The sequence below is a fragment of the Fusarium solani genome (genome assembly GCF_023522795.1).
Source record: "Fusarium solani strain SB1 chromosome Unknown bctg00000003_1, whole genome shotgun sequence".
Lineage (NCBI taxonomy): Eukaryota > Fungi > Ascomycota > Sordariomycetes > Hypocreales > Nectriaceae > Fusarium > Fusarium solani.
Window position 1 is genome coordinate 3,113,992 of NW_027072154.1, and position 20,927 is coordinate 3,134,918.

General features: G+C 54.8%; 6 protein-coding genes across 6 annotated transcripts; 5 read left to right on the forward strand and 1 right to left on the reverse strand.

The window, feature by feature from the left end:
- Positions 1-241: 241 nt before the first annotated feature.
- MRS44_006531 (uncharacterized protein) lies at positions 242-4,635 on the forward strand (the record flags this gene model as incomplete). The annotated part of the gene is made up of 3 exons (XM_046273338.2): positions 242-760; positions 1,430-2,416; positions 2,464-4,635. 3 exons carry the CDS (start codon positions 242-244, stop codon positions 4,633-4,635), a joined length of 3,678 nt encoding a protein of 1,225 aa, XP_046139865.2.
- A 3,685-nt stretch (positions 4,636-8,320) lies between these two features.
- MRS44_006532 (uncharacterized protein) lies at positions 8,321-9,822 on the forward strand (the record flags this gene model as incomplete). The annotated part of the gene is made up of 2 exons (XM_046284699.2): positions 8,321-8,612; positions 8,687-9,822. 2 exons carry the CDS (start codon positions 8,321-8,323, stop codon positions 9,820-9,822), a joined length of 1,428 nt encoding a protein of 475 aa, XP_046139864.2.
- A 1,119-nt stretch (positions 9,823-10,941) lies between these two features.
- Positions 10,942-12,400, reverse strand: MRS44_006533 (uncharacterized protein; the record flags this gene model as incomplete). The annotated part of the gene is made up of 2 exons (XM_046273337.2): positions 10,942-12,072; positions 12,176-12,400. 2 exons carry the CDS (start codon positions 12,398-12,400, stop codon positions 10,942-10,944), a joined length of 1,356 nt encoding a protein of 451 aa, XP_046139863.1.
- A 1,224-nt stretch (positions 12,401-13,624) lies between these two features.
- On the forward strand, positions 13,625-14,587 carry MRS44_006534 (uncharacterized protein; the record flags this gene model as incomplete). Its single annotated transcript, XM_046284663.2, has 2 exons — positions 13,625-13,849; positions 13,910-14,587. 2 exons carry the CDS (start codon positions 13,625-13,627, stop codon positions 14,585-14,587), a joined length of 903 nt encoding a protein of 300 aa, XP_046139862.2.
- Positions 14,588-16,840: 2,253 nt separating this feature from the next.
- MRS44_006535 (uncharacterized protein) lies at positions 16,841-17,097 on the forward strand (the record flags this gene model as incomplete). Its single annotated transcript, XM_046274587.2, has 2 exons — positions 16,841-16,962; positions 17,016-17,097. 2 exons carry the CDS (start codon positions 16,841-16,843, stop codon positions 17,095-17,097), a joined length of 204 nt encoding a protein of 67 aa, XP_046139861.2.
- A 2,619-nt stretch (positions 17,098-19,716) lies between these two features.
- Positions 19,717-20,831, forward strand: MRS44_006536 (uncharacterized protein; the record flags this gene model as incomplete). Its single annotated transcript, XM_065621802.1, has 2 exons — positions 19,717-19,827; positions 19,893-20,831. 2 exons carry the CDS (start codon positions 19,717-19,719, stop codon positions 20,829-20,831), a joined length of 1,050 nt encoding a protein of 349 aa, XP_065477874.1.
- Positions 20,832-20,927: the final 96 nt, after the last annotated feature.

Below are 20,927 nucleotides of genomic sequence, written 5' to 3' on the forward strand. Positions count from 1 at the left end.
AAAGTCTGCCTGATGATGATGCATCACCGCTTCCCCCTGCGCTCAGCAAAACGTCTTAGCGTCGACGAAATGGGACGAGACCAGGGCATCTGAAAGGGGCCAACTCATCGATTGTTCCCCACCAGCGAGCCGTCGAGCGTCACCGTCTCTCTTGGAAGTATGACTCCTGCAGCCGCAGGCAGACCATGGCCGACATGCGACAGACGACAGGCGGCAGACTGGCAGGGTCCTTTGGCTGGCCATGAAGCATGGAAGATCCGGCATGGTGGGATGGATGGATCAAGGTCTCGACGCCCAGGCCCAAAATCATCCAGAGATGTCGTTCAGTCAAGCAAAGACCCCTGACGGTCCTCGGCAAGTCTGGGGCAATGGACGGACAATGGATGGCCACAGCCCTGCGCTGACACCTGGACAGTGGTGGCTTTGCTGGCCAGTGAGCACCGCGCCCAGAGACTTCTCAGGACCCAGCCCCTTGAGCAGGGCGGTCCGACCAGAGCGTCATCAGGGCGTTCTAGGGCAATCCTACCTTCTCAGTGTGGCTCGGGCTGCCAAACGGACCCAGAAAATGAAGGCCCAAGGTCAAAAGCCCAGCGCCTCCGCCGCTCCGCCCGTCCCCCCGTGTCCTCCCGCCGCACTTAGAAGCCCACCAACCCGCACTAACCCACTCAGCCCACCCAAGCTCACGTCCAGTCATAGCCTCCCACATCCACTCCCATTGCCGCCGCCGGCGCCCGTTTTAGGTGTTGGACTCTCTGTCGTGGTCGTTTTAATATAGCAGGGCTTTCATCGCAACTCATCAACCTCTGTTTCTTAAGGCGTCTTGCTGTCACGGGCGCCCTTCACTTACACCCCGTGCAGGAAGCCGTCCTCGATCATCACGGATTCTTATTTCACCCATGCCCCCACAGTCATTCTAACACCTCATTGCGCCTCCGGCTTCGCTCCCCGCGACTTCGACCGCTCATCCAGAGGACCCGCTTCTCACCGACCGTTGTATCATCCCAGCCTCCTAGTCGCGGCGACAGTGCCGACCAAGCAATTGTTTTACCTTCGCTTGCCCTTGGATGGGTCAAGCAGAGCTTGTTTACTCTACTCCTCTCACCGAGAGACCGCTTCTTTGATTGACGGGGCCGTGCGGCCTCTCCAGCTCTCGTCAGTGCACCTTTCGCCTCATCATCTTTTGCTGGACGGCATACATGCCAGCTTCTTTACCCTCTTGCAACTGCATACCAACTATCCCCATATTCGCCTTCCCACATAGAATCCGCTTTACGACGACGATACGAAGGCATTTGTGGCACATGCATCTGCTCCAACCTCCCTATTCCAGACTCCTACTTTTTGCCACAGAGCCAGCCGTCAGCCCACTAGCTCATACCAACATCGAGCTGACTTATTAGCCTCGACTATAGCATTGCGGTGTTGACAGTCACTTGCACCTCGAGCTCAGCAACAGACATCTGGTCGCATTGTCGCGGCCATGGCACAGGCGGGCGTTGTAGCGTCTGAGCCGCCGCCGCCGCCCCATTCCCAGCCATCTGCGCTGTCCGGGACTCATCACTTTTTTCGCAAACTCTTTGGTCGGCAGAGTAGCAACAAGGCTCCCTCGCCGCCGACAGAGCGGCCTGCCGGTCCCGCGCCTGAGAACGACTCGGCCGACTCGGACAAGGGCGGCCTGATTCGCCGAATGTCCCGGAGGGTCGTGCCGGGTCTTCCCCGTGCCCAGACGTTCAAGCGCCAAGTATCGGAACGGAGGACCAACTTGTCCCCCATCGAGCCAACGCCAGATGAGAGGAGAGCTGTATCCATGGACCGCCGGTCTCATGGACCCCGAACATCATCAACCTCACAGCCAGCGACTAATCCCCGGGTCAGCGCCCCAAGCTTCCTCGGCTCCCCGCAGGACGAGATACCTCGTTTTGTACCTTCCTTACCATCCAGTCCTGTTGCAGATGCGCCAATCCAGGAACCGGTTGAATCAGTTGTGCATAGGGATGACGAGGCTACACTGGCCGACGAGTGTGCCATTCAAGACAATCTCTCAACGGCTGACACTCATTCAATAACGGCATCCCAGTATGAAGCTCTGATTCGCGAGGAGCTCGAGAAGACCTGGATATTAAATCTCAGCATGCACTTCCGGGATCGTTCGAGAAGAGAAAAGTTCTTCGTCACATATCGGGAGCAGGAACACATTTGGCGGCGCGTAACCATCTCCCTCGATTACCGAGATGCTCCTCCGAATTCGCTGGAGATGGACCTCATTCACACTCACTACCAACGAGACAAGAGCGCCAAGATTTACGAGGCTATCCGGGAGAGCCTACGAGACATTCAATTCTACGACACTGTGACCAATCTGAAACTTCAGACGACTGATGGGAGACTTCATGTTCATGTGGTTGAGGACGGCAATGTTGGTGCATCTCGAGACATTCCCCAAACAATGCTAACTGCTGATAGGAAATTATCCAATACCCGACAGTTGCTCAGATCAAGCACCTTGGTTGCAGGCGTATTCGGGAAAAGGATATCGTCTTTGACTCGCACATGTCGGGCTTCGTTTATAAAGTCAATGTTAATGGTCATACCTTGATCAAGAAGGAAATCCCGAGCCCTGACACGATAGATGAGTTCTTGTATGAAGTCAACGCTCTCAACCGCCTCCGCCATTCGCGCAACGTCATCCATTTCTATGGTGTCGTAGTGGACGATCACGATGAGCACGTAAAGGGACTTCTCATCAACTACGCCGACCAGGGAGCTCTCATTGACATCATTTACGAGCACTGCAAAGACGGCGATTACGACCTTCCATGGTCAACACGCGAGAGGTGGGCTCGGCAAATTGTTGAAGGGTTGTCCGACATCCACGAGTCGGGATTTGTACAAGGCGACTTCACGCTGTCCAACATTGTCATCGACGAGTACGGCGATGCGAAGATCATTGACATCAACAGGAGAGGTTGCCCAGTCGGATGGGAACCCCCAGAAGCCACGCCGCTCATCGAGAGCAACCAGCGGATTACTATGTACATTGGCGTCAAGTCGGATCTTTACCAGCTTGGCATGGTGTTGTGGGCTCTGGCAACACAGGAGGATGAACCAGAAGCCCAAGGGCGACCGTTGATACTTGGTCCCGAGGTGAACATCCCAGATTGGTACCGGCAAATGGCAGAGATTTGCTTGAGTGATGATCCGAAAATGCGGCTTCAGGCGTCTGCTCTTTTGCACATGTTCCCACGACCAGGGGATGGTAAAGAATGCGGACAGTTGAACCCCCCGCAATCGACAATTGACGAAGGTTACGCATTGCAGCAGTATCTCGTTGACGGGTACCACCCAGACAGCCTTCCGCAGATTAAGACGGTTGAGCCACCCAGCGACTGGTCCTACGTGGGCCGGCCATACACAGACGCAAGTCCCATTGGATACGAGCCGTACTACTACACACGTGGACGATCACCCCCCAGCCCCCTGCCGAGCAACTATGACGGATGCGACTCCCCGCGAGGTTTGTACGACATTGCTGCTTGGGCAGCGAATCGGGACATACCTTCATCGTACAGCGACGTGGGACCTGACGGCATGCCCCTCGACGAGACACCTGTTGCCGATAAGACAGGATTTATGGAATCCGATGGGGCCACGGCGCCGTATTCGACCATGGAGAAGAGAGAAACGCCGGCAACGTCGACCTCGACCCCAAGCCCAGACAGGGGCGTGGATCTCCTGGATACCCCTGAGGGTAGGATTGCTGCGAGCATTATCCAGGCCCAGATGGGATCGAGGGAGGAATCATGCCAAAAAGGTGGCATGGGACAGCAAGTTTTTCCCCGAGACGCGAATGCTGGCTCGAAAGAGTCATCGCCACCAGGAAACACTATCTCGGACAGCACTCATACGGAAGTCGGCAACAGAAATGAAGAGCCGGTCGGAGATGACGCGATTGGAGGAAAAGGAAACAATTCTTTGGCCGTGAACCCGCTTGATGGAACAACACAAGAAGTGGGAGGCGAAGGAGCCAAGGAAGCAAAGGAGTTGGAGAAGGAAACTCGCGAGAGTTCCGAAGGAATGGTCAAAACTGACAGTAGACCGAAAGAGGTCCAATTCGCCAATGAAGGGCAAAAAACAGAGCTTCCTGAGATGCTGCCTGAGAAGGGCAACGGCATTTCGGAGAAACTGCCAGCAGAGCCAGAGGTGAAGCAAAATGCAGCGGAAACGCACGGGATCACAGCACCTGAGACTCACCAAGCAAAGACGAATCGTTGTGGCGAGAAGAAAGAGTTGGGTGTGAAGGACGTAGGCGAGGAGAGAGAGCCCAAAATAGCCAGCATTGATATCAAGACTGTCGATGCTCCCGTGGAGAAGGAACTGAATGCCAGGGACAAGTTGGTCGAGGGGAAGACAATCGGCCCTGAGGGTGAGATTGCGGGCTCCCCCAAGAAAGAGCTGGATACCAAAAGTGTGGACAAGTTAACAGCAAAAGCAACACCCGGAGGCGACATCAAGACGATGGATGCATTGGCAGGGATTGGGGCGGCGCACCTGACGACTGACGACGAGGACACGACGCGGCAGAAGCAAACGATTGACGACAAACTCAAGGCGACGAAGCCTCCGATTGGAGCATGATGAATGTCTGCGATTTGGTTTGGCGAAGATTGAATTTCCTTTTATGATCTTGTCTTGATAGCATTAGTTTTCTCTCATGTGTACTAGCGGGCAACCGGCAGGCATTTTGCATATTGGGGCGCGAAGATCGGTATCATGATTTTTACATGTTTGTTGTATGGCGTCGGCGGTGAAGGAGAGGCTGCTGATAGTACTGTATTGGATAATATGTAGTGACGATGTTAAAAAGAAAAAAGATGGACTAACAGACGATATTGGTACTGTAACTTGAGGTTTGATATGACGTGCCGTGTGCCATGTAGGCATCAGAGAGATGACTGATGGTAGATAAGCTCAACAAAAGAAGACTATGAGTCGATGATAGGGATTGCCGTTGAGTAAGTGGCTCAAGATGGGACGAAAGTTCGAACGACAAGAGGTTGAGAAAGCTCGTGGCTCTGACGCAGGGGCGGTAGTCAATTGGAAGCTCAATGGAAACGGCGCGATACGTAGCGTGCGCCACCCGACGCCATGGAAGGGTTCTGGAAGCTGACAGGAAGAAGTGATGGTGGAATCACGTGACGTGTGTTGAACCTTGCTTTCAAGGAAGAATTTGTTTGCCTGACAATGGATCCATGGAGACAAAGACTCACGGACGGTCAAGGACGGAAAAACAAGGGATGTGGAGTGGAGGACAACCTAGAGAAGAGGCGAAAAAGGGATCCATCTGTAATGGACTCGGGCGCGATTGGGCAATTCTAGGCTTGGCGAATCCCGATCTTTGCGTTTCTGTTGGGGAAAAAGCTGGGGGAGAGCGAGGGTTGGTTCCTCGGTACGTACTTCCCCTGTCAGTTGCAAGGCAAGCTGTGCTACAGCATCCCGTCGGCACAACGGGAGGACGGCAACAGGGGATGGACAGGTCTCTCCGCCCCAACTGTGAATACGTACATGATTGAGATGAGACCTCAGAGCCTGGAGGAAGGGCAGATCATGTCACGGGAGAAGCAAATGGGCCGAGGCATGGTTCGATCTGGGGAGAAGAGGTGGTATCCTGTGAGGGCGGGGACCATGAGTTCGCGGCAGGGCTGGAGTCTTGAAGGGTGTTTTGCTTCTTTCCGGGATTGAGGTTGGGAAATACAGCTCTCTCGGTTGGCCGTTGGGTTCAAGATGAATCTTGGGGATCTGACTGTTGTAACGGCAATTCAAGCACGGCACATGGCGATGGCATGATGATGCTCAGAATGGGATGACTCTCGGCATTGTTCGGGGCGGTGATGTCAAGGTCAGCCTAGGTGACAAGCTCTACTGCTATCTACGTTGTAACTATGGAATGCCTGGACTGGACGCTGACCGAGGTGACGTTGGCAGGCGACGCATTGGACGACGACGTTTTGTGATGCTGAAGCGTTGGCAAGATCTTGTAGATAAGCGTGCGTCTCAGCCTCGGCATGACCGGATGTGGAAACGGCACTCTCAACGAGTTTAGAGGGTATGGGATTTACACGTCAACATCCCAATTGAGGTCAATTCGCCACGTAAATCCTGGTGTGTATCTGATTGTGACTGACTTACACGGTCCATAATTTCTTGGACTCTCCCAGTCAGTCTATGTCTCTCTGTCTCCCAAAACTCCCCTCCGGCAAATGGTCAGCATCGCCTCTCGACAAGTGGACCCTTTCTTTTGACGCTCGCTCCATGCCCGAGCCCTACAGCAACAGAAGAAAAAAAAACACCAACCACCGGGCTATGGCTATGGAGCTCCAGGCGGCTCCATCAACTTTTGTGGGAGCTTCCCCTGCAAGGCACGCACCGGCTCCTCTTTGGCGCGTTGCCCGACCCAGGGTTAGGTGAGAGAGGAGATGTGCCGTGGCACGTAGGCGAGGTACCGAGCACGCTAGATTTGTGCGCAGCGGTACTTTGCCATCTGGCAAGGGTACCGAGCTTTGCCTCCAACGGCAACCGGACGGACGCCCGGGCCCCGCAGCGATTGGAGGGGAGGGCAGCCGCCAAAAAAGTTGTTGGGGAAGGGGTGGGGTGCACATCATCCATTCGAAAAGGTGTTGAGGTTTGACGTCGACAAGAGCTTCACCCCCTGTCGTGTACCTGGCCCAGCTCTTTTTTTCCTCTGTCCCTCTCCCAGCAATTGTCGAATACCCAGCGGCGAATTTCGCAATCATGGGCTGATTCTTCAGCATCACACGTTTTTTACCCTTTTCACTTCGGGGTATGGGAGATCTCGGCATCTGTCAAGGCAGGGAGCGGGGATTAGGGGACTTCAGGTTGATAATCAGAATCGCGGCGGCTGTCAAAGGTTGTGACAGGGTCGCATTCCTGGCTTGTGGAAGATGGGATTTCTCTGTTGCCGCTCGGATGGTCAAATTCGCAGCTCTAGACTGATCAAGTTACCTGATCGGTACTTCCGGCAGTCCATACTGTCTCGCTTTCCCCGAGCCCGACAGCTGCCAATCCCTCCCCTAGCTTGACCAAGAGCTTTCGTGTTAGTGACTGAGATGGACCAGCCAACAACCCTCGGGAGTGTACCGACCAGGTACCCATATCCATTTTATTCCTGATGGGACCTGGCTTGGGTACCTGGAGTTGCCGGGAGGCGGCCGGAACGGAGGGAGACGGGAGTGGTATTGGCCATTTGCAGGAGGATTTGCTCTGAGCCTCTCTTTTTTTTTTCTTCCGTCCGTCCATCCCCAATGGATTTTTCTTACCCTGTTCATGCACAAACGGCAGGGGGTGTGCCAATGGGGGCGCTGCGCTCCAGTTCAACCTCTTATCACACAGTGAAACGGGAGGGTCATGGCTGACAATCACGAGAACTCACCATTTGGTCCTCATCAATCTTCACAAGCAACGGCTTCTTGACGTGTTAGTGAATCACCGAGGCTCATGCTTCGAGATGTGGTAGACGAGTATGTGGAGGGTCGGGGTCGGAAGGGACACAGCGCGTGCCAGTCAAGGAAACTCCAACAGAACAGGGAAACCTCCGCCCCAACTTGATCTTTCAACTCCGTCCCCAACTGATCATGTTGATCTGATTGATCAAGCGAGACCTGGTGTATGGAACGGGTGCAGTGGTCTCGAGGAGGACTGGTCATCTGGATACAGGGCAACGGTTGTTTGACGCCATCGCCTGTGTTCCTTGCTGCGGTTCCTTGTCCCTCTGCGACGCACGTCGATTCGGTTCTCAGCATCCATCGCATCGTCTCCGCCACTGCCCTCAACCTTGAACAAGGGCCCTTGCTTCAACAGTACCCTTCTCTTCGCTTCCTCCGCTCCTTGTTGTGCCTCCTGCTTGGCCGCTTGGCCTGTTCCCGCCGCAGAAACCTCCACTCGTCCTCCACTTGTCTCACGCCTCCCATTCCCACACCCACCCGCACACCCCCCGGTCTCTTTCTCATCCATCCCATCCAGTCCAGTCCTCGCCCGGCTCCGGGTCGGGTCTGATATAAAGCCCTTTTGGAACCCTCCGCCCCAACCGCCTTCTCGACCAACCTCCCTCCTCAGACCCTCATCCTCCTCTCATCCTCATCATCTTCTTAGGATAGCCATTAACAAAAGGCTCATCCTTCCCCCTTCACTCCTCCGAGAAGCCATCTCCTCTTGGTTCTCGTGTGTGCTGGGCACTCTCTTCCCGACGACACTTGCCATCGCCATCTTCAACACATAGAGATCGTTTTGGACAACACCCATCAACATGTCGTCGTCCACCGCCGCGGGCAAGCAGGCCCAGGCCTTCCCTGATGGCACCAAGGACTACGTCCCTCTTCGATCCGGTGCCCCCAAGAGCAACGCCAACAAGGTCCATATCTCCGACGTCCCGATGACCTGGAAGAACATCCACCAGCACATCAACTGGCTCAACACTACTCTCGTTGTCATCGTTCCCATGATTGGCTTCATCTCGGCCTACTGGGTTCCTCTCCAGCTCAAGACCGCCATCTGGGCTGTCATCTACTACGTTAACACTGGTCTGGGCATTACTGCTGGTAAGTTTCGCTTTGTCAGGACGCTCATCGTTCTGGCCGGATCCAAACAAGACTGAATACTCACAATTCGCCAGGTTACCACCGTATGTGGTCTCACTCCGCTTACAAGGGCACTCTTCCCCTCAAGATCTACCTCGCTGGCGTCGGCGCTGGCGCCGTCCAGGGCTCCATCCGATGGTGGTCGTATGGTCACCGCGTGCACCACCGCTATACCGATACCGACAAGGATCCCTACTCTGTCCGCAAGGGTCTCCTCTACTCCCACATGGGCTGGATGGTATTCAAGCAGAACCCTAAGCGCCAGGGCCGAACCGACATTACCGATCTGAACGAGGACTCCGTCGTTGTCTGGCAGCACAAGAACTACATCAAGTGCGTCCTCTTCATGGCGCTCGGCTTCCCCATGCTCGTTGCCGGTCTCGGCTGGGGTGACTGGTGGGGTGGCCTCGTCTATGCTGGTATCCTCCGTGTCTGCTTCGTCCAGCAGGCTACCTTCTGCGTCAACTCTCTCGCCCACTGGCTCGGTGAGCAGCCCTTCGACGACCGCAACTCTCCTCGTGACCACGTCATTACCGCCATCGTCACCCTTGGTGAGGGTTACCACAACTTCCACCACGAGTTCCCCTCGGACTACCGCAACGCTATTGAATGGTGGCAGTACGACCCTACCAAGTGGAGCATCTGGATGTGGAAGCAGCTCGGCCTTGCCTACGAGCTGAAGCAGTTCCGCCAGAACGAGATTGAGAAGGGCCGTGTCCAGCAGCTCCAGAAGAAGCTCGACCAGAAGCGTGCCACCCTCGACTGGGGTATTCCCCTTGACCAGCTCCCTGTTGTCGACTGGGACGACTTCGTCGCCGACTCTAAGAACGGAAAGGGTCTCGTCGCCATTGCCGGTGTCATCCACGACGTTACCGACTTCATCAAGGACCACCCCGGTGGCCGTGCTCTCATCAACTCGGCCATTGGCAAGGATGCCACCGCCATCTTCAACGGTGGTGTCTACAACCACTCCAACGCCGCCCACAACCTTCTGTCCACCATGCGTGTTGGTGTCCTCCGCGGTGGCTGCGAGGTTGAGGTCTGGAAGCGTGCTCAGTTCGAGAACAAGGATGTCACCTACATGAACGACTCTGCTGGTGCTCGCATTATCCGTGCCGGCAACCAGGTCACCAAGGTCATTCAGCCTGCGGCCAGCGCCGACGCTGCCTAAGCAAGATGGCTTTTTTAACGACGAGGATGAATGGAATAATCGAGTAATGTGCAATCCTGAGGAGCAGGGGCAGCTTCATGCCAAGGCATGTCGTTGAGAGAGGGTGTGGGGAGTTGTCGCTGGCAGCCAGATCACATGCTTGGACGATCTTACCCCCGCACCTTGTCCGTCTGCCCCTGAAGGATACAAGCGCACGGCACGTTGACGCAAATCACAAAATCGACTCATGAAGAATGGCGTTGGGGGGTTTTCTTTTTGTTTCAAGACTAAGTACTTGACCTCTAACAATAACAACACGGCGCAATATGCCAAATTGAGAATGGGTAAAGAGAGATGAAAATCACTGAGAAACATCGTTTACCATGCGACCTGCAGATGGGCCTTCGGTATTAGACTACCCAAAAATACAAATCTACTGAATACCATGTATACTGTTCAATGTGCCTGGCTCAACTTGCGTGCCAATTGTTTCACTTATGTGTCGATGGATAGCAGACTATCGGCTTGACTATGCTGCCAAGGTACACAACTGCTATCCGATTTATGTTTCGACTCTGGCCACAGTAATGATAAATGATGCATTGATTAACTAAGCTTTATTCAATTCATGTTCCTAGCTGGATGAACTGCTCCTAAGTTTTCACGTAACTACTATGTAACTTGATCTTTCTTTGCTTGTGTGTCCACTCCTTTCGCATAGGGGAGTCTTACCCTCTCATCTCGCATTCCCAGCAATATGACACCGATATTTATTCTAAGTCCGGACCTTATTCATTTCATAAATATCAAGCTGTAGTGTCCAATCTTCATGGTGAGTTAAATCCAAAGCCGTAGAATGCTTCCGATCTCTGCCTTCTCTTGAACGCAACTACTACAGTCATAGTCACAGCCACCGAGTCTTTCCATAGCATCGGAGCGATAGGCATGAAACCCTGACAGTCACCGGAGAGACACCAGTCTCTGCGGTATTGGCCTCTGGTACGCGTGGCGGTGCTCAATATGGCTCGCCTGATGGCCAGTTCCTGAGATAACTTGGCGAACGACCCCTAATCCCTTCGCAATGTGTCATTAGGAGACTTGAACAACTGATCCGGGTCCAGTCTTCGCCGTCGCAGTGCCTCATGGAGCAGCCATGCGAGCTTTTTGTACCGCCAACTCGGAGCTCTTAGCCCATGCTCCGTTGGGCGTTTGCCGATAGCACAACAACCGGCCATCGTCGCCCGTGCTGCCTAGAATCTGACCGTCGTCGTCAAACCCAACTCGCCAAACCGGTGTGCGGTGGTTATCAAGCTTTGAAATCTCCTGGAATGTGTGCTTGACTTGGCCAGGCTGACCGGCCCAATGGCGATCGCCCAGAGATCCCGACTTGGCGAGACTGGCACTGAGGCCGGAAGGGTGGTGTTGATGTTGTTGATGATGTTGCTGCTGGTGATGGTGCTGCATGGGCTGCAGTTGCGGTGTCTGCGCCTGCTTTTCAGTCGGAGTTGCGGTTCCGTTGGTTCTGGCTTGAGGCGTTGAATCTCTGGTAGAGGCGTGGGGAGTTGACCGGAGCAAATCTGAGGCTGACCATGACAGTCCGTCGTCTTCTGAGTAGGGTGTCTCGATTCGAAAGACGCGGGCGTAGCCATCCTGGCATGCTGTCGCAATGATATCGTATCCCCTGATGTTCCCCGGCGCCCATGCCACATCTCGCACCAGGCCTCGATGGCCAGGTAGTTCTACAGCGAGATAAAACTCTTTTTGTGTCTGCTGGATGCCAATGGAGGTTGCCACAATATCGCGTGATCGATATACTCTTACGGTGTCCATGGCTGCGACCACAAGGCCCAGTGAATCAGATGGTACACCTGCGCGCAAGGCCGTGTAGCATGGCTCAGGGTTGGGGTCAAAGCGAACGCGAAAGGCAAGCTCCTCGCCTCTACTGGGCTTTGGGGCGACGGTGAATTCGTCGATAGAGGTGTACTCGGAGAGGTTCTCGGGTTGGTCGTTCTCGGAGACAGTTAACCGGCCGTCCGTCGAGAGCAGCGCAAGGTAGGTATGTCGGGTCTCTTCGTTGTGCTTCATGGAGAATGACCGGTATGGGGCCTTGTTGGATCGTGTGTCAAAGGCAGGCTTGCCGTTGCCAGATCGTCCAGTGCAGAAACGGCGTCCAGGTGCGGCAGAGGGATCCTCGACCCAGATGCGGAAACGGCCCTCAATGCCGAGGGAGGCGATCAGGTTAGGGTATACGGTCGCGGGAAGCCATTGAAGCTATAGAACAAAGGCGCGTCAGCGATGAGTCTCTCGTATGTGTGCGACAGATATGATACAGGAGCCAGAGACAAGGGCAGGGTTCCAAGGGGGGCTGCGTTACCTCTAGAATCTCTCCGCCATGTGCCGTCCAGGTATCGCAAAGGCGCCATGTGCCATCCTTGTGGCGGTTGAAGACGCGGATCTTGCCATCGACGGAGCCGGTCGCGCAGCGGTCGCCGTATGTGTTGAAGGCGACTGCCTGGACGAGGTCTTTGTGGCCGTGCTGGAGGTTGAGGTCGAAGGATGGTGTTTCTTCGCTGGGTGAGGGGGGGACCGAGGTGGCCATTGTCGGTCGGAGTGGGTTGAAGAACGAGGAGGGGAAGCGGGGGAGGAGGAGGATGGCGTGACGTATTCAGATAGGAGCGACCCGGGTCGTTGCAGCACCTGTTTCTACCCAAAGCCGATGTATTCTCGTGATGCGGTCGTGGTGGTGTGGACCGTTTGTCTGTTCCGGAAGGTTGGTACTATAAACTGAAGATGGCGGTGATGTGTTGCGGAGGACGGAGCTCCACAGCGGCTCAACTTAGCTCAAGCTCAAGCTACGTACCCTGTCAACTGTCAATGCAGGTTCCAACTCCCCCGCATGTCCACGACCACATGTGAGACCGCGACGTTGTTGATGTGAGTAGGGGGAGGAGTAGGACGTGGCTTCTGCACGTTGATATGTGTATAAAATTGATACAAGTCAATGGGTAGGTAGTTTTACAACGAGCTGCTGTCTTCGCGAAACAAGCAAGATGCGGAACAGCAGCTTCCATCTCATCGGGATGTCATATTTGACAACTCCTTCATGCGATGCAACATTAAAGACATCCCTAACCCACACATTTTGATTCAGTAGCACTGCAGTGTCGATCAGGATTACCATGGCACTGATGTTTAATGCTCCTGGTCCCAGGTGGATTCAGACCCCCTAGGTCATATGGCCTAGAGAGAACCCTGTCTCAGCTATGAGACTATCTTAGAGCCAAGTATGGGTAGCTCACAGGTAGTGAACTATCGCCTCTGGGTTTCGAGCTAGACTATGAAGTATCGATCTCAAAATTAAAGCGGTGATATTGGATTTATCTCATGAAATCACTTGGTAGCTTGGTGAGACGAGGTGAGAGCTTCGAGGCATGCATCATGGTGAGTAAGTCACGTGGGTCTGCCGCCATCTTGCTGCAGCCACACAAGCACAGCATTCACCTACCTATTTAAGAACTTCCTGCAACTGAAAAACTGAGTCTTGGCTGATATCTTACGCACCTAAACATTGGAAATGCCAAGGGCCTATGAACCTCATAAGTGGTTCTGGGAGTGTTGCTTGCTTGCTTCTCGCTAACATGTAAGTGCAGGGATCGTCGGTTGGCCCCACGTTGGTGTGGAGGAGCGGCTGATTGTTAGCGGCAACAGGCGCTGGAGCTCAAAGCTTCCATGAATTTCAGCCTCGTCAAACTTTGGGGGTGAATTTCAACCAAATCAAAACACCTTCACCCACCAACTTCTGCTGGCGGAGTCCAAGCCCAACATGGCGCATCTACTGAACCCCCTAGCAACGGCTTCACAGCTGTATCATCGATCTTCATTCTCGGCTCTACCGCAGGATCTTCAAGACGCCGTCTTTATCGCTTCGCAATGCCTCACGCAAGCTGCCGGCCAGCTTCTGGAGCTTCCCCAGTCTGTAACAGCGCAGGCCAACATCATCCTCGCACGATACTGGCTAGTGGACTCTCCCATGGCCAATGAGTTTAGTGTGAGATCTGCCCACCTTCCAGTCTAAAATATGCCGCCTGGTGATGCTCACACCCTCTAGGATACCTCGGCTGCCGCTATTTACCTGGTATCAAAAATGGGACCCCAGCCTCGATCACCCCGCGACGTGTCCAACGTCTATGCCTACCTTCTATCGGACGATTCGGCCTTCTTTCGATCCAACAACGTGACGGAAAACGACCCCAAGTCCTACTACATGTCCGAAGCCGACTATCACACCTTCCAGACCCGACTGCTCGCCATTGAAGCCCGTATCCTGTACACTCTCTCGTTCGATACGCACGTCTCGCTGCCTCACCCACTCGCAATCACTTACCTCCAAACTCTTGACTTCTTGGCGAAGCCCAAATCCGCCATCTCGTTACGCACCATTCAATACCTAAACACGGCACTGCTCTCGCCCCAGATGCTATACCTCACCCATCAGCCACATGCTCTAGCGACAGCTGCCATATATAACGCGGCGCGAGACTTGGGTGCCAAGATGCCAGAGTGCGAATGGTGGGAGGTCTTTGATGTAGACCGGGAAGAACTCGGATTCCTCGTAGTGGGAATGCGAAGTGTGGAGAATTATTTGCGCAAGCAGAAGGAAGAGATACCCAACCTCGCCCAGGGTATGCTTACACGGAAGACCATAGATGAGGAGCTGCAGAAAGGGGTGTGCGCACCGGCAACTCAACTAGTGACGCCGACGAGGAGCAGCGGATCATGGGCATGATGGACAGCAGATAATATGCGAGCCGTCGTCTTGGAACGCGTGCTCGGTATCAGATTCGGGCCTGCCTGCAACGGCCCAGGGAAAAGGCGCCACTGTTTCGCATAGCCAAGACGCTACCAATGAGCTGATGGGGAATCGCCGCGGCTCTGCATACCCAATGTCAACTTGGTGAGCATCAGGCCATATTCGTGGATATCAGTGGTTGCACCATGGCCCGGGGGAACGGCGATGACAATCGAGAAGGCCAGCAGTTGGAGAATCGCCACGAAGCGACATGTCAATACCTGGAGGTGGCGTTGCAACGTGAAGCACTCGCAGCAGTCTGGATTTCGCCAAGCATCCACAAACAAGGCAGAGGAGGGTAACTTGAGCGGAGGAGGAATCTCGAGGAGACGAGAAGAAGTCGCGTGCTGTCAGCAAAGCACACACAAGGGAGACGCTCGACATCCACCATGCATATGCATATGTGAGGTTTTGCCAGCCGGCTCTCGGTCGACCACGCCTGATGAGACTGGTGGGTGAGGAGGATTCGACCGCGCGACTAACAACTCAAGATGCGCCAGCGACGGAACAAACGGCTCTTGTGTGTATCACCGCGGCTGGCGCGACAATGTGGACGCCGTAGTGCGCTCAATATGAGGGTCCATGTGATGCTTTTTGCATCTCACCCCGCGCTGCACGGCGTCGTGATGCCCCAGAGCAGGGCGCTTGTAGTCTTGTTGACAAGTCTTGGTCAACACGATAGTCTCTAATCGAGGACTAATGCACCCATAAAAGCCGCATGGTCGAGTTCCAGGCTAAAATCGCCCAGCTTCTTTACCCCCAGCGAGTGCTCTCAGGGACATGCGGTGAAGACAAGCCAGGGACCCCGTCGTGGATCCTCGTGGCACACGCCCAATCATGCTCAATGCCGGCTACGGAGTGCGGGGGATAAGCTGCACAATGGGCATCCCTAGGCGTCCCTAGGCGTCCTGTTGAGAGCTGTGGAAGCCGCCTTGAAGAGCCGAGCTACTCAACGTCATCACTATTATGAAACTTATCCTTTGAGGTGAAGGGATGCCCAGCAAGGCGCGAGCCGCCCTGCAGCTTGTCCTGTGATCCATGCCTATCCATGCCAACGGCCCATGCCTGTTGGATGTGTCTCGAGCTGAGTGACTGAGGAGTACTGCTTGTTCTGTGGGTGGGAGCTAAGAGTATGCACACCGGGTATGAGACGGATTTTCATCAACGTATTTCGTTGCCACCAAGTTCATCTCTCGGAAGCCATGGTACCAGCAGAGTCAAATTGTGAAAAAGACCGAAGCATCCCGAAGGTTGTGGCCGGAGGTTTGTACACAATTGCCTAATCCAAAGGAATGGATGATGCACAAGATCTCACTGTCACGAGCGGTCAATAATACCTCTTGCCTCAGCAATTTGGGGGCAAAAACAATGTGCAGGGACACGGCCGGGAGAGACGGAGGTGCGATGATATCCGCCTCGCGGCCAGAGTGGCCAATGGCAGAGGGTCCCAAGTAATCCCCCCGTTGGAGCGAGCCCCGATCGACAAGAGGGAAAAGGGACCGGAGACGGACACGGGGACGGGGATTGGACCATGCGGGCCATTCACTATCAAAACTGGAAACCCTGGAAAGCCCCGGTTGGTCTTCTAGAAGGTGTCCCGACCCACGGACGCCTCACACACACAGAGCCAATTCCGTGGAAGCCGTGTCTCTGTCAGTCAGTCCGAGACACGGGGCGTAGATTTCCTCTCCGTGGTGCTCGGTTTGTTTCTTGCTGGAGGTGGCCGGGAACTCGTCAATGGAGAAGGACGGTGACCACCTCCTCAGCAAGGCATTCTCCTCGTCCAGGTCTGGTCCAGAGCCTGGTCCTTGCTTGTGAGACGCCCACCCCCTGCTGGCACTGGATGCTGGGGCGCATGGAGACGAGACGAGGGTCTATCCTGTCTTGGTGGGTGCGCCCTACCATACAGTCGTAGTGGAGGCTTCATATCGTGGGGCAAGCTGAGGGTGTTGCTGTTGCTCGTCAAGAAAATGGCTCACTCCTTTATTAGCCTCGCGGGCCGTGGATAGGTGCATCTGGCCGAAATGACGAGATACGTATCTTCCTGTGTCCAAAAGGTATATTAGGCCTCGTCTTCCCTCGTCCAAGATCTCTCATCATCCATCACTTCATCACATCGTCTGCTTCTCTTCTGTCCACTTACACCAAACCTCTCTCACTTACACCATCCTCACCACCACAACCTTCATCATGCCTGAGACCACCACTCCCGCCCAGACTCCCTCGTCCTTTGGCGACAACAAGGGCATCAAGTTCCACATCAAGACTGGCAACGCCCGCTACCAGTGTGTCCTCCAGGACCGCTCTGCCTAGTGAGTTTGCCCTCTCTCTCTCCAAACAATCTTGATATTAACCAGTTCGTCAGTGAGCGTACCAAGGCTGCCCGCCAGAACTCCACCGACTCTGTCACCTCTACCGACTCCACCGGTACCTCCAAGTCTGCTTAAAAGCAGATGCCGTTCTATCCATGGACGCGCATGAGATCGACGTTGGGCTTGAGGCTCGATGGTTGAGGATCTTGGATGGATTTGGTATGGATGTGGCGTCTCGACTCTGAACCCCCACGCTCTGTCTCGGAGAACAGCCGTGAGAGAGCGAGGCCACAGCAACCAACAACAAAAAAGGCGGATTTACTCCTGGCTAGTTCCAGGAACAGAAATCGGGGTTGGTTCTTTTTGATACCACATTATCTGGCATTAGCGACGGTTATTTGAACACGGGACATTCGGCGTCCCCATGAATTGAAATTCTCATATTTTCATCACAATGAAGCGTCTCTTTCTGTGTGCGTGCATTCATCATCACCATCCAACATGAAGTTGAATAATGTCCCTCACCGAGTTGACCCCAAGACAACCGTTCCCCAGCCCGAATACGCAATTGCATCTCTCGTCTGGGCATTGCAACCATGCCGTCCACTCACAGAGCTGAAATGACAAGCAGAGCAGAGATGTTGGCCCACCTGCCCATGTGAGCCAGATGCAAGACCCCGATTGCCAAGTTTCGGCTTGTGTCCTCCTGGTGACCGAAGCTCTTTCTTGGCCTTGGCCTTGAGACACCTGCCTCTTTTCCTTCTACCCCACCGACCCTCTCTCCCTTGGCCCACCGCAAAGGTCACGTCGAGGGGTGAACGATCCTCCGCCTCGCGCCCAGAAGGCCGATTCTCCGGAGCCAGGAAGCGGGGCCAGGTCGGTGTTCGGCGGCTCTGTGGCCCGGGCAGCCTGTGGCGATTCAATTGAAGACAATGGCGAGCGAATGCGAAAAGAGCGAGGATTCACCGCCCGAATGGTCCAGGTCCGGCCGGGCCGGGTCATGGATTGAATCCATTGGTCACTTGCCAGAATGCGCCGGCTGATTCGGTCGATCAGATTGTTTTGTTTTCTCTGACCTCGCGTCTGCGTTTTACGCGGAAATGCGCCAGGCGCGGAATCACCAGTGGTCCAGATTTGGTGTCTTATTTGAGAGGGAATGAATGAGTACGTACGCAACCCGCGCATGACGGTAGACTCCCGCGTCCCGTTCTGACGTCGTCATGGTTCATCCGCCAGTGGATGGATCATTTGTTGTTGGTTAGGCACAATCGTCCTTTTTGTTGGTCTCGCCTCGAAAAGGCCGTGACCAGGCTGACTCGAGCAGATGGGATGCTCCGGCCATCGGTGCCGCACCACGGCAAGGTAGTGTACGGAGGTAGTACTGTACCTACGTCCGAGATCATGGATGTACCCGATGGGCTGTCTGGACTCGAGGCTCTACTACCTCCAAGTACACCCATTCTGACGCGGCTATCTAGCTCGTCTTACAATTCCTGGACGTCAACGAAACAAAGTTGCAAAACAATGACGTGTCGGGCTGAACAGGAAACAGAGTTTCAGGGGCTGTCAAGTTTTGGAATCTCGCCGCAACGCCTTTGCGTGTTTCCCCAACCCAAGAGCGTGCCAATGTGGCCGGGAAGCGGGCGTGTTAGTGACTCTCTGCTCTGCGCATCATCCATCACATCACGTCACGCGCGCCGTCCGCAAGCGGCGGATGAGGAAGAATTGGGAAGAGGGGCAGCGACAGTCGAGGACCATTTCTGACATGAGAAACAATGGATGCTATAGAAGGACTCGATTTAAACTCGTTGAAAACTAAACTGCGAACGAATCTTACTTTTCCCTTGCCTATTTGTCGTTTGCAGCGCACCAGGCAGGAAAAAGGCAAGAGCACAGCCACCCCATCAAAAGCTTGAAGAGAGGCTCTCTCCCGTCTTTCCCGTCCGTCTTGTCGCCGATGGCTCGGGGTTTGTCTCTCTCTTCTTAAATCCTTTCTTGTCCCGTTGAATCCCACCTTGATCTGTCGATCCCTTTTTCCCTCCTTTCCCTCACTCTTCCAATTTTCCACTTTCGCTACCTACAGTACGCGTTTCAATTTATCCGCTCTGAGGCTCATCATCCGCACTGATCTGCAATCGTTCATCTTGCCCGTATACATACACGTGAGAGAGAGGCGACAGGAGTGATGCCTCATCCTCTGGTGGCTACAGGTACGTGAAGAAAAAAACAGCATCGCTCTGCGTAATCTACCCTTTGTCTGCTTGTCCCTGCTATTTTGTTGTGCCTTTTTTTACTTCTACTTTTCCGCCCAGAAAGTCGTCGTCACGGGCTGAGGTCCAGGCCATGGATGCGCCGCTGACCTTACCCCGCGCCCACTCACTGGGGGAAGCTTGCGAATCACGGCGCGTGGCTGCTGTTCCAGAGCTGCCTGCCTGAGCTGCCCCCCCAGGCCAAAAGTCGCCTGAGCCACTGCCCACGGGCACCTTCACTGCCCCGAGGTCAACCTTGGACCTACAGTACCACAAGGCTGCCCGTCCGTCTGTGGCGAATGCTCGAGGACTACGCAAGCTCAATTTCCCCTTTGCCTCCCGTCTTGGTTGCTCAGAGTTTCTGGAAAGCTCTCTCTTTACATCGTCCTTTTGAGAAGGAGAGACCCCGTCTTCTTTCTCGCCCGTCTGTTGCTTGTTCTCGTCTCTTGTTGCCAAAAACCCTCGCTTGTGTTTGCGTCTTTGACAATCACCACCACCACACACAATGCCTAACCATGTTGTCCTGGCATCAGGTGCCGTAGTCGCCGTTTCGGTCGCCGTCGCCACAGCTGTCGCAATCTACGAGTCGCCCGAGGTGCGACGATACGCCGACGATGTTCGCCGACGGATAGCTTTTGCTCTGCACTCCTTGGGCGAGGGCATCGACCCCCTCACCGAGAGCCCATCTTTAACAGGCCCGAAGACGCCGACGGCTTCCTCGAGTCCCGCCGAGGCCCTGGCGCCGAGTCTGGCGTCGATGCTGATGAGGAGACCCGTCGGAGGCAGCGCGAGGAGCTGCTGTATTGGAATTCCGTCATGCTAGAGAAGCAAAAGGAGAAGGAAGCTCTCGCAGCATCACGCCCCGCCACCACAGAGTCTCGACCCCGAGGATCGTCGTTTGACGACTTTCTCCGCCAGGACGAGGGAGCTGAACGAGGGACCTACGTCTTCAACACCGGTGCTGATGTTCGAGGTACCGACGACGGTCTGCGACGTCGTGGGGAGCAATCTCGTTTCCTCACGTCCGTTTACTCCAACCCGTTTGCGGATGAATATCATATCGATGCCCAAGAGATGCAAGATGAGATGGAAGCCAGCCGCCACATTTCTCCTGCCGCCGATGAAATCTCCGATATCTACAGCGCTACCACCCGCGACCAGGACGAGAAGACTCCCGCTATTGACGCTCCTCTCGCCGAGATCGACCCCATCCCCGCCCCCTCTGAGACCGCTACCTCCGCCACCCTCGAGCGCGAACTTGGTCCTAATGAGTTCATGACCGCTGGCCAGGAGGATCGTGAGGATGCCTATGCCTCCATCCAGGCCTGGGCCCAAAACTCGAGCCCCGAATTCTACTCTCCCCTCCCCGTCACCCCCACTGCTTCCATGTCCGAGCCTTCGGTCATCAGTGACGACGGTATGCTGACACCCACGGATTCCGTGTCCATCATTGGATCCGGAGATGATATCGCCAGCGATGCGCAGTCATCTCACGAGGGCGAGACTGGCCGGTACTACGATGTGATGAGCGAGAGTTCTGGCATGGCCACCCCCGCCAGCTGGTCTGAGGTCGGCAGCGTCATCAGCGAGAGCGACGCTCCCCTTCCTGTTCGTTCTTAAGAAGCTAAACACTATGAAAGATTGGACCCTCGAGGTCCGTGGGAAAACGCCTGATTCGACTGGAGTAACAGATTTGGCCGGGATTAACAGTACAAG